This window comes from Mandrillus leucophaeus, unplaced genomic scaffold, assembly GCF_000951045.1.
Source record: "Mandrillus leucophaeus isolate KB7577 unplaced genomic scaffold, Mleu.le_1.0 Scaffold258, whole genome shotgun sequence".
NCBI lineage: Eukaryota > Metazoa > Chordata > Mammalia > Primates > Cercopithecidae > Mandrillus > Mandrillus leucophaeus.
In genome coordinates this window covers 3280712-3293864 of record NW_012102676.1, presented here as the reverse complement: position 1 = coordinate 3293864, position 13153 = coordinate 3280712, and the positions used below count along the sequence as shown (strand labels likewise).

Genomic DNA, 13153 nt, shown 5'->3' with positions numbered 1-13153 from the left:
GTTTTTTTCTAGTATGGTAAGCAAATTTGCAACTTCGTAATATATGTCACTGCAAGAGTAGCACAGAGTCATTGATGGGAGTGTGATGTGTGCTGGAATATGTGTGAGGAAAAAAGGGCCAAATTTTAGGAGTAGAATAATCTAGAAGTTATACCTCGCAAATATACAGAAAATAGCTGCACACCAACAATCTGTAAAGAGTAAGAATAAGAATTCCTATTTCTGTTCTAACTCCTTAACATACTGAATAAATACTTCACACTTATTCCTGAACATATTACAGAATTTTAACAAAAAACATATGACTCACATTTTCACAGAAGCTAATCTTAAGAAACTGAATAGACCAAATGAAGCAGCATGCTACTTAAATAGACAAAGGCTTAAGTATACCTCTAATTTCAAGTTAGAGTAAACGGAAAGCAGTTAACTAAAAACACAAGTTGGATCTAGGCAAGGAAAATATGACAAAGTATTGCCACACTTGTATCATACATTTCCTTTTTTCTTCAATTCAGGGGAATACTGTGAAGGAGCAAACTACAGCTGCCTGAAAATTTGCAGCAAGCCATACCAACGCCAAAGTTGAAAATTAACAATAGAGGTCAACCTAAAAAAGCAATGTTTTTTCCACTACTATCTATTATAAACTGTGCTTGATATAATCACCTTTGGGGAATTAAAATGTTTCCCCACACTATGTAATTAAAGACGAAGGGGAAGAGGAGGAAAGGAGAAGGGGAGAAAGTATATACCAAAAGACCAATAAAATGCTTTCAAGGAGATTAAGCATGTGGATTTTATTGGTAATAGCTGGAGCAGCTCTATCAGTTCATTGCACATTAATAGACAAGTTGCCATCAAGTCTCAGGATCTCGGCTTTAAAAGGGTAGTATCTGCACTCTCAGCTATTTGCTTCATCTAGATTATTATCCAAAGTTGTTTTACTGTTTTCTCTGTTTTTGCTACATATCAATACATATTATCAGAAAGGAACTCATCAAAATATTAATCATGACCTATATGTCACAAACTCACCAATTCTCCTTTTTAATTTTAATATCCTTTCTTAACTAATATTGCCTTGGGGATGGGTAATTTTAAATATAGCTTGCCTTTATGTTATACTTCTTTTTAACTTTCAAATGAAATAATAATCATTACTTAAGAAAAAGTAAGCAATGAAAAATTTTCCAAGGTTGGCTGCAGGAAAGCGAAAACCCTCCTATTCTTACAAACTATGTGCCTGTTGGGTTTTCTTTTAAAGCTAAGGAAAAAGTGGAAGAATTACAAATAAAACAAACATCAAGTATAAAAGGGGTTAATATTTAATTAAAACCAGTTCTATCCACTGTAACAATGACCTGGAGCCAAACAAGGCGGAAGATGTATGAGTCATTCTTTCTGCCGTGAATGAGACAGCTGATCTCCTCAGCAATTCCTCAAGACAAGCAGGCAGAACTGGAGTTCTGCCTCCATTCACAAAAACACAGTCCAGCATATGAGCCATGTGGTCCAACCACAATCTTTTCATGTCACACCCATCCAGGGAGCTAAAGCAAGTAAACTTGGACTTGCAATATAAACACACCAATTTTATTGCTCTGTCTCAGAGCACAGATCTATTAAAGGAACACATTTAAATAAATGACAAGTTTACAAAGTTACATACATACATACATATATATACACACAAATACATACATACACATGTTCCATCCTGCTTTACAGAGTAACTTGTTACAGAAACTTGCATGTATAAAACTAAGGGAGAAAAAAGGAAAAGACGGAAATGCAAAGAAGGTTTCAAGAAAGGGAAGAGAAAAACCATTGCAGAAATGCCTTATTTTTCTTGCCTATTATCCAAGTATTTTTATCATAAGAATACTGTAAATTGTTTGCTGAACTTTGTAGTGTTTCTCTTTGAATTAAAGAGTTAGAAACAAATTTCTTGTGATAAATTTAAATTTTATTTCAAATCAGAAGTAAAACAAGAAAAATCCACCTTCCTACAGTGGTATTCTGTTTAATCCTAAAGTGAAGCTACAGGCCATGGAACAAAATAATCATGAGTCCACTAAGTTTGGTTTTATACCACATCCACTTTTAACAATAAAATGATTGTACAAATGTAAAAACATTAATTATGCAGAAATATAAACATATTTAAACATACAAAAAAAGGAGGCAACTTTCCAATGACAAAAACACCTTTACTACTTGATTAAGGCATTATTTTCATATTTCTATATTCTTACTGTAACAGTAAAGTTTTAGTTGTGGTGAGTGTCAAATCAGCTTAAATTCCTAACTAAACCTGACCTGTAGTAACTTGAAAACTTAAGGGAAGCTCAGAGTCAACTAGCTGTTGTTTCTAGCCAAATATTTTCTCTAATGCTACAGAGGTCTGACTCTATTATTATTTTTTTTATTATAACATTATACACAAGTTAAAGGGAATAAAGTTATACTACAAAATGTAACAAACTGCAGATTTCCTATAACTGAAATAGAAAAGCTTAGTCATATTTTATTTATTAGGATCCTCTGGAAAAACTACACTATACTATACCAAATCCTATTTTTCTATTAAAAAAAAAATTCTATTTTGTAAATAAAACATGTATGAAAAAACATTTATGCAATTCCAATGAATGTTTAGAAATAAAATGTACTTACTCTATTTGCTATCTAAGTCAAACTCAAATGAGAAGTTTTTCTCTCACATTTTAGATTATTTTCTGGTATAACAAAGAGAAGGGTGATAGTCCATCCTCTCCCTGCCCACACACACATGAAATGATTGTTGTTCAATTATAAGAAACTATATGGACTTCTCTAATTCAATGCTTAATTCTAAAGTCATGTTTTATGTAAACCACGTGAAATAATGTAGTTTTTAAAGCCTTTAATCCTTATTGCACCAAGTGGGGCAAAATAATTCATGAGAACAAAACCAATTTTATGTTCCATTAAAAAAAAGTAGGATTTTTGAAAAATAAAAATGAGTGTATTATGACTGCTGTATATTGTGGATGACATTACACATAGTGAGTAACAATAGCACATATTAAGAAACATCACATAATGATTTTGAATATAAATTTAGCATCAGCCATTAAAGCGAATTGAGGGGAAAGTAATGACATCTCTGCTTTTAAGTCAACATGACTGTTGTTTGAAGGTCACATAAAACCAAAAGAAAAAAACTCTTCTTTGTATGATGTAATAACCTTTGCTGTAGAAAGGTTGTTCTTGGAGATAAAACTCCTACTCAGAGTTGGCGGCAGCACTAAACTTGACTCAATACAAAACCACTGAAAAACATTTTACCCTGAAGACAGAGAATACTGTTGATGAACGTGAACCTGAAAGAACATCTAGACTGGAAACAAAATAACAGTCAAGAGAGCAGCTATACATTTATATCAGATATATACTGAAAATTATTATTTCCCTTTAAGTTGTGTTAGTAGGTGAGCTTTAAGAAGCAAGTTTGTAAGAATGCAATCCTTTCTTAATTTTTTACATTTTTCTATTTTTGTTCTGGATACACAAGAGATTCCATTTTAACTATGACTTTCAGGCTGTTATGAATAAGACATCACCATGATGTTGATAGGATTGATATTTAAACTCATTATTTCATGGGATCAAATAATTGCAACTGCCTTTCTGTCAGTAGCAGCCTAATTCAGAAGACAAAGAATCAATAAAGAATTGCACATAGTGAAATTATAACATAAAATGACTATGGCAACATTTTAAAATTGGCATAGTCCCTGACTTTTTTTTTTTTTTTTTTTAACTACTGTGGTCACTGAAAATATTAACTTTTCAATTTTCTTCAGAATAAGATAATTATTTTAAACTGTGTTTAGATGTTAAAAAATCTCTAAATTGCAGTGTTAGTTCTTGGGAAATATTAATGTAAAGTTGTATTCTCCACCAACATATTTAAATCTCTGTATGGGAATTAACTTTCTTAGTAGAATGCAAGTATATTTTTACAGAGGACTTTACAGAATTGAAAATACTGGTTCCATCCCCACCCTTAAACAGTCCTGCCTTATCTATTCCAATTTCCCCTTAGAAATTAAAAAAAAAAAATTATAATCCATAATAATTTACCCATGACTAATCCATATGTTGCATTTGGGGTAAAATTTATGAACAGTCTTACAGAAAAAACAAACTAAACATGCTAAGATATCATTTAACAAATATTTGAGGACTTTTATAATTTTTCAAAAACACAATTATCATATGACATATGACAACTAACTTGACTCTCATGTCTAATAAGGTTTTTAGACCTGTTTAACTTCCCAGTGGAATTCTAACTCATGGGAGAAACTTGGTAAATTGCCAATGATCTTTTTTAAAGGGGTCAAGATGTCTTAAAATTCCATGGTCACTTTCTTGGCTATGGAACATTATGAAAAGAAATATGTAAACGGTTCATAGTCTGCCAATTTGGCAATGTTTTAATTTCTAGATGTCCAGAAAGACATAAATGGGCACATCTCACTACAAATAACTAGGGTAATTTGAGGATCTCTTCTTAGCTAAATACTGTTCAAGACGTGGGATAAGTCAAGTTAAAATATCAGCGTAAAATAATATATTTAATTTCTCAAAACAAAAAAAAAGTGGAGTCTAGAAACAAGAAGTTAAAAAGATCTCTTTTCTCACTATTAGATTTTAAACACCACATTAACAACTTTTTGCTTACATCATGATTAGATAAATTAATGTAAACTATTTTGAAAATGTTTAAATTATTCTAAAATGAAATGTTATCCATAGTTTGTAAATAGTAGTCCTCCTGGGAATTCATATAAAACACTCATGATTAATTCCTGAACTTAATTGAAATAACAATTCTTTTCTAAGTAAAGGTCCATGTTCTTCCAAATACATTGATCATTTTCTAGGTTTATTTTTTGTAATGCTAAGTCTTCAGGTTTGATTTACAGGTATGTTAATAATCCCGGAGAAAGACTATTCCCTGCAGAGTTTTAAAAGATAAATTTGGATAAATTATTCAAATCACTTATCTGAGCTACAAGACACAAAACAAGTCAAAAGTTAAAAAAAAGAAATGTACTGAAACTGATTATAAAATGGTAAGAGTCTGTCACAGATTCCACATTTTAAAATTCCAGGAACAGAGTTGCTATGCACATTCAAAATCTGCCAGCTAGTGCACTGACTTGGAATCAATGAGATTTAAACATCTAAGAACCAACAAACCTTCCAGAACAATTAAAATAGATATTTTAAGTTATTCTGGAGAAGCAAATAAATTCTCTCATAAAGGTAATGTTCTCACAACCTTTGACTTTGCAAAACTAATAGGCATAAGTTAATACAAGAATCTCCATGCAGATTTTCCATGAAAAAGTTATATCTGAATATGACTTATGTTGCAATAAAAAGTAATCTATTGCAGTAAGTTTCATTTACAGAAACTAGCAAAATGATCCTTAAATATAGCCAAAACTTTCAGTAAGTCTTACCTTCATTAACATGTAAATACAATCATCCTTTCAAAGGACTATTAGGAAAGCTATTTAACTTTAAAGACTGATAAAGATTGAAAAAGCTCTTTGGAGAACTAGACTATCAGCAAAACAAAGAAACTTATTTTACATGCTAACAGCAACTTGATCAACTGCATTCAAGACCACCGATAAAACACATCAGTCTGCCTCAAAGCAGCTACAGCAACACCTGGGTTCCATTTAAAGAGACCCACTCTCTCCTTTTTAACCATCTTAAAATCTGTTCCAAAACTTGCATGTTTCCCATATAATGTGAACACACAAATAACACTGCTATATACTCAATGCTTACATATCTATAATTTTTCTCTTTGTATTTCCCACAAAACACATCATAAAATTAACATTTCACATTTTTATGCCAAATCCAAAAGAAAAATTTCAAATTATGAATGCCAACAAAAGTCCCTCAATATTAAGCATTTTCGAAGTTGTATAAAGCTTTTGAAGCAATATCTCATTTTCCTATAAAGTTGCATACAATAAAATATATAACAGATAGAACCACAAAATTTTATCATAAAATAATCCAAAATAAAAGTAATGCCTTTAAATGTACCCTTGCTCTATTAAATAAATCCTAATAAAACTGACAAAATAGCAAAGGTCAATTTTAACAAACATCACATGAATAGTAACACATGGAAAACAGTTTAAAAATCCTCATATCTCCCATTTATTTTAAACCCATAGATTTCCTAAGTATTAGATACACACCTAACGTTCTGTGTTGTGAACAAGGTGGAAAGAAGACACTTGCACTTAAATCTTGAAGCATCCCGTCCTGATGAACCCAGAGAAACTAATTTCTGCCATCAGAAAAGTCCTCCACCAGAACACCAAATAATGATATGCGCTGCTCTAAAGGAAACAGCAAGCCAGCCGGGTTCTGGCTCTAGGAGGTCTCTGGAGGTACAATAATATAAACCTGATCAATTGCAATTAAAATCTGAACAGAGGCTTAGAACTTGAAGTCTTGGTGCATTAGTTCTTGCCAAAAGCAGATGTGATTGTGAGCTGGAAGCAATTTCTCCTGGTAATTTGTGATGACACTGGGTAGTACAGCCCCAGAGTCCCCAAAGACAAACTCATCAGAGGCTCTAATGTATGCATGACACATGAGGTGGCTCTTTTAGAGCTCAATTAATTGGGCTGAATATTAAGACAGCAAGTTCAGGACTTCTTTTTTTTCTTCTTCTAGAGTTGCTTTTCCCCCCTTTTAAAGCAATTTTTGCCTTACCTTCTGCAAGCCATGTTTCCTGTAATTGACTTAGATCTTGAAAGAGTTCTAAAAAACAAGTCAAAGACATAAACATAAGATTTGCAAATCTTTAGTCTTCATTAAATGGAAATGTTTGTCATGAAATTGGTATTAAAAATTTAATTTCAAGAGATGCAGTCAACATAAAGATAAAAAAGGAGACATAACTTAAATATCTCAATAATACTGCCTACTTTTCATGCCTATTAAGCAACTCTTTAAGAAATTATTTTAGTCAACTAAAGAATAAAGTCAATCATCTTTTCTTTTTCCTTTTTAACAAACAGCTTAATAAGCTCAGGGATACCAGAATTCACGAAAAGACTGAGGTGAATGTGTGTCTATTCACTGAAATATTTCTTAAATATATTTAACTCTTGCTAAAATAGTAGTAGGGGGAAGATTAGAAAAAATGAAAAGCATTTTATTCATATCTTCTAAATCTTACATAAAAAATATAACGGCACATGGTACAACTGTCAAAGTACTATGTTTTCAACTTTAATACCTCAAAACTAAAAGAAACCACTTCAAATAAAAGTTTTTGGAGGAAAATGTCTACATTAATAGGTTTGTAAAAGTCAGAAAGACAATTCTTTGGCACCACGTTATCATCAAGTTCAAAACTATATGGTCATGTTAGGGAATGAGGGAGGTATTGAAATACTATGAAGATTTGAGGAAGTTTCAGAATCCAGTATATCTAATTAAAATTGCCAACTAAACTTCAATAATTAAATCTAAGTATATTAAGTTTATTATGAATGTCCTCATATAGCTAAAATAATTTGTAATATATTGACTTCCTACCAGCAGTTCATCAAAAGAATCTGCAAACTAATTTCCCAAATAGTATAATAATTATTAAGTAGGCCTTAAGTATGATTCAGTGAACACTTTATGGTCAATAAACAAGGTATTATGACCTCACAATTTAGTCATCAAAATCACCCTTGAAAATTCTGTTAACAGTAGATGGTTTTAGTGTAAAGGGGGTGGGAAACCAAACAATCACTAATATTGTTTAACTTGTAATAAAGGAGAAAGAAAAAAGTAAGCAGTGTACATAGCTGCTGAATTTGTCCCACTGTATTGGATATTTTTAAACTGTTATCTTAGTGAATGGGGTGAGTTATATGCCATTTGGACAAAAGTATTTAAACACAAAACAATGATTAAAAGAAGGTTGTCAATGTTAAGATTTTATTTCCTTCTTTCATTAGTTTGTGATAGGATCATAAAATAGTCTCCCATGCAAACTGCCACATTATATAAATTGTTCCAAGTTGAAGTCTCAGTTAAATTCAGTAGTTTCAAAGTTTATTATTTTTAAGATAAGACTGAAGTGCTCCTTTTCTTTTAGCAGGGTGGAGAGTGTAGGTAAAAAAATGGGGATTCAGCCCAAAATCAAACCTCACCTTCTGAATCATGAGCCAGATCTCTGTTAATGAATTTTCTTTTCCTGACATTTGTTGGTTTCTCGTTACAATTTCTCCCACGCTGACTCTACAAAGGGAAAGATAAAATCCTTTAAAAGAATGTAAACCTCAGATCACACACACACACACGCGCGCACACACACACACACACAGAGACATGCATACATAAGTCTAATGGATCTTCTCTCTGAATAGAAAAATAAAAGTCCATAGTATCAATTCTAATATTCATTTTCTCACTTATTTGACAGTGAAAGCTTATGTTAAGCAGTCAGGGAGAGTTGCTTCCCAGTGCCGATCCTAGCACATTACTATTTATCAGTCATATATTCATGGTATCTCAGCATCAAAACAACCTTAAGCATTTACACTTAAAGTTGTTTTTAGGCTGGTTCAATGCTAGATTAAAACAGTGGATTTTATTCTCTTTTGGACAGCCCCTTCTCCCAAAGCCCCCCCCCCAACAAAAAAAGCAAAAAGGGTAGAGAAATGAAAAAAAGAGAGAGAGAGAAAATGAGAAAAAAAAAAGAAGAGAAAGAAAGAAAAACACCCCATATAAACAAAAAGTGTCAGCATTTGTCTCAACTTCATTCTTTTCAATGTGGCAGACAAACCCAGCCAAAAACTTTGAGTGCAGCAGCTGCTGCTGCCCTCCATCTCCTCTTCCACTCATCTTGGGAGCTTTAATCAGAAAAAGGGGTCTTAAAAACAAAACTATGCCTTATCCAAATCACTGAAAGGTAAGCTCATTTTGAAGACTGGGCTTCTAGAAGCAGAGTCGCCCTACAGTGGCAACAAAGCAGATAAGTATCTGCAATCCCAACCCCGTGCCCCCTCCCTTCTCATTTTCTCCCTCTCCCCACCCCCGTCGGAGTCAAGTTTATAAACAGCAACTTTCAAACTGATCACTCACATTGGTGACCATGTAAGGCACTTGCTGGTCATAAAATCCATCCATGCTGCTGCTCTTCGCAAATCTCAGCTCAGTATTTTATATTTTGAGCATTTAGCTGGAGATTTCCTCGGGATCTGGACTTCTATCAACCTAGAGGGGAACAAGATGGCTTTTAGGCTTTAAAAAAAAATCATGAATGAAGCTCTTGAATTTGCATAGCTAATTACCCTCAGACAGTCCCATTCACAAAAATAACCCTCCCTACACCGCCTCCTTCACCTGGATCCAAAGAGAGCCAAGAGAGTTCACAATTTACATATTTTCGGTAGTAGCAAAAATCCGAACAAGAGGCGATGTATTTATTTACACTCTCGATGTTTCCCTGCGCGGTCGGTGTACCCCGGGCAGCTCTGATTCGCAAACGTGTGCAAAACTAGCAATGGCGATCAACGAGACTTGCTTTGCACCTAACGGGACTAAAGAGACGGAGACACCTCTTTCATCAGGATAGTTTTTGCGACCCACAACCATGCAATTATCTGGAGAGACATAAAAAGTTGTTGGAAAGACCCACCTGAAGGCCACGCTAGGCGAAAGGCTGCAAAAACTTTCCTCCAAATTTAATAAAAACATTAATTATTGCCCAGCACTTCCCCCTTGGAAGCCGAAAGCGCCTCTGACAGAGCTCAATTCGGTGGTTTTTCCTCTACTTCTCCTCCAGGGGCCTCCAATCCAAACTGATGGATCGCTGCCTCCCATTGGCTCCGCGTCTCTTTCACAAGATCAGATTTCTGGCTGTCAATCAGGCGGCTTGCTGCCCCTTCCCGCGGGTCTCCCTCGCCCCTCTGCCCTAGGGGGTGCTCGGCCGGCAGGCGCTGAGTCCTCAGCCTGGAAGCACCACGGAGAGACTCGACTTCCTCTGTAACCCGCTGCTTATTGTTAAAGCGCCTGGGGATACTGAAACCATGTGTTTCGAGTCGCCAGTTCCCATTATTGGGGTGTTAGGTCCACTATTGGGCTGGTTCCCTTAAAGCACTGTTGTGCGGTTCTGGTATACACTTAGAGGCGCGATCCACAAAGTCCGTACCTCCTTATTCAGCCGCCCTGCCCACAGGATCTCCAACCCCTCTACTCTTGCCCGGACTAGGAGCCCACCTCGCTCTTTAGATCCTCATTCCCACTAAGCTTTTGGACCAATTTATTTTCCTGTTTTTCAAAACCCACCATCACCATTATGATTTATCAAAACATTTTTTTTTTTTTAACACTCATCCTCAACTAAAATTAGATCCTATCGTTCGTGGGACAGAAACTAAAGAATCTATAAGGAAGGCACCTAGGAGATGCAGAACTGCTGATTAGCAGAGGTTGTGATGGGAGGACAACAGAGCAAGCTAGGTGAAAAAGTGTAAGTCAAAATTGTCCCTACGTGTGCACCGGGAAAAGGTACTTTCAGTTCACTGTGGCTGTGGGGAGTAGGAGGGAGGGCTTGGGGTGGCTCGTTTATCCTAGAACCCGCACGTTTCCTGAGCTTTTGTTATGTATACACGGAGGCGGAGGGTGTCACTTATTGTACTTGACGCTTTCACTTCCTCTACAGCTCTTAAACAGCCAGAGCCCAGGGTTGGGGGCGAGCGGTGAGACGACTCGGGTTTCAAGGACAATAACTAGGACGTTAAGAATTGAGGGCTGCATCTCTGAAGCCACTTGCCCTGTCCCTCGTATGGGACTCAGAACAGTAAAGCGTCACTTTAAGGAGCCAGTGCCCAACAGGGGACGGGAGGCCGCGGTGATAGGACCAGGGACTCAATGCTGTTGAAATTTATTTGTGACCAGAACTAGTGACCAGAAGACGTTTCCGGCAGCTGTTCCGCCCATTAGGAAACGTGCTGCAGTTCTCAATTTCTATTTGAAAGTTTCCTTTCTTAAATGGAACGTTATGGAGACACATTAAAATGGAGTGTAAGAGTGCACAGCACTCAACCCCGGACCTATGCAGGAGAAATACCTATTTAAAAAACAGGCAAACAAACAAACAAAATCAACACTTGTTACTGGGAAAACAACCAATAACTATGGACAGCAAAGGCAGACCCCGCGCATTCCCTGAAACTACTAAATCAGAGTTCACAACGCGCGCACCTATAAGCATTTTGAGCGGGAACTGCATTTTAACCCCGGCCAAGGAGAGATTCCAGGAAGAGCCTGGGCCGGGAGGCTGGAACAGTGAAGCTCATGGGTATTAGCTGAGGGTGCAACCAAGCAGGAGGTCAATAACAAGGGTGCTCCACCATCCTTCACTCCAGGAAAAATCCAGCGCCTGTAATCTGAGCAACAGTTTCCAAAGACCTTCTCTGCAGCCGGAGCCTGACGGGTATCCAGGGTAACCGCGAGGGGGCGGAGCTTCGGGTTAGGTCCCTGCGAGGTTCTTCCTGCAGCCAATAACGAGCTGTAAATCCCCAGCCCATTGTTGTTTATTGCTGACCCCTCAGCGCTCCGCTAGGAGATTGGCCGCTTTAGGGAAGGGGGCGGAGTCCCGCCCACCCCAACAGCCACCTTTCGTCTCCATTCACAAAATTCCGGCCCTTCTTGGTCACGTGGTTGGGGGCGTGGAGGCTCCTTCACCTGGATCCAAAGAGAGCCAAGAGAGTTCACAATTTACATATTTTCGGTAGTAGCAAAAATCCGAACAAGAGGCGATGTATTTATTTACACTCTCGATGTTTCCCTGCGCGGTCGGTGTACCCCGGGCAGCTCTGATTCGCAAACGTGTGCAAAACTAGCAATGGCGATCAACGAGACTTGCTTTGCACCTAACGGGACTAAAGAGACGGAGACACCTCTTTCATCAGGATAGTTTTTGCGACCCACAACCATGCAATTATCTGGAGAGACATAAAAAGTTGTTGGAAAGACCCACCTGAAGGCCACGCTAGGCGAAAGGCTGCAAAAACTTCCCTCCAAATTTAATAAAAACATTAATTATTGCCCAGCACTTCCCCCTTGGAAGCCGAAAGCGCCTCTGACAGAGCTCAATTCGGTGGTTTTTCCTCTACTTCTCCTCCAGGGGCCTCCAATCCAAACTGATGGATCGCTGCCTCCCATTGGCTCCGCGTCTCTTTCACAAGATCAGATTTCTGGCTGTCAATCAGGCGGCTTGCTGCCCCTTCCCGCGGGTCTCCCTCGCCCCTCTGCCCTAGGGGGTGCTCGGCCGGCAGGCGCTGAGTCCTCAGCCTGGAAGCACCACGGAGAGACTCGACTTCCTCTGTAACCCGCTGCTTATTGTTAAAGCGCCTGGGGATACTGAAACCATGTGTTTCGAGTCGCCAGTTCCCATTATTGGGGTGTTAGGTCCACTATTGGGCTGGTTCCCTTAAAGCACTGTTGTGCGGTTCTGGTATACACTTAGAGGCGCGATCCACAAAGTCCGTACCTCCTTATTCAGCCGCCCTGCCCACAGGATCTCCAACCCCTCTACTCTTGCCCGGACTAGGAGCCCACCTCGCTCTTTAGATCCTCATTCCCACTAAGCTTTTGGACCAATTTATTTTCCTGTTTTTCAAAACCCACCATCACCATTATGATTTATCAAAACATTTTTTTTTTTTTAACACTCATCCTCAACTAAAATTAGATCCTATCGTTCGTGGGACAGAAACTAAAGAATCTATAAGGAAGGCACCTAGGAGATGCAGAACTGCTGATTAGCAGAGGTTGTGATGGGAGGACAACAGAGCAAGCTAGGTGAAAAAGTGTAAGTCAAAATTGTCCCTACGTGTGCACCGGGAAAAGGTACTTTCAGTTCACTGTGGCTGTGGGGAGTAGGAGGGAGGGCTTGGGGTGGCTCGTTTATCCTAGAACCCGCACGTTTCCTGAGCTTTTGTTATGTATACACGGAGGCGGAGGGTGTCACTTATTGTACTTGACGCTTTCACTTCCTCTACAGCTCTTAAACAGCCAGAGCCCAGGGTTGGGGGCGAGCGGTGAGACG

At 37.6% G+C, this 13153-nt stretch overlaps 1 protein-coding gene across 5 annotated transcripts in view; it reads right to left on the bottom strand.

The window, feature by feature from the left end:
- Positions 1-12919, bottom strand: part of ETV1 (ets variant 1) — a 122379-nt gene extending 109460 nt beyond the window's left edge. Inside the window, exons 1-5 of one of the 5 annotated variants that reach the window (XM_011983956.1) lie at positions 9737-9885; positions 9442-9638; positions 9181-9312; positions 8247-8334; positions 6808-6855 (exon numbers count right to left, since the gene is read on the bottom strand). In XM_011983956.1, the coding sequence (XP_011839346.1) occupies positions 6808-6855; positions 8247-8334; positions 9181-9225 (181 nt within the window). In that variant the 5' untranslated portion in view covers positions 9226-9312; positions 9442-9638; positions 9737-9885. Of the gene's footprint in view, positions 1-6284; positions 6684-6807; positions 6856-8246; positions 8335-9180; positions 9313-9441; positions 9639-9736; positions 9886-12082 lie in introns of those variants that run through there. The other 4 variants (XM_011983957.1, XM_011983958.1, XM_011983960.1 and 1 more) reach the window with 4 other exon arrangements.
- Positions 12920-13153: the final 234 nt, after the last annotated feature.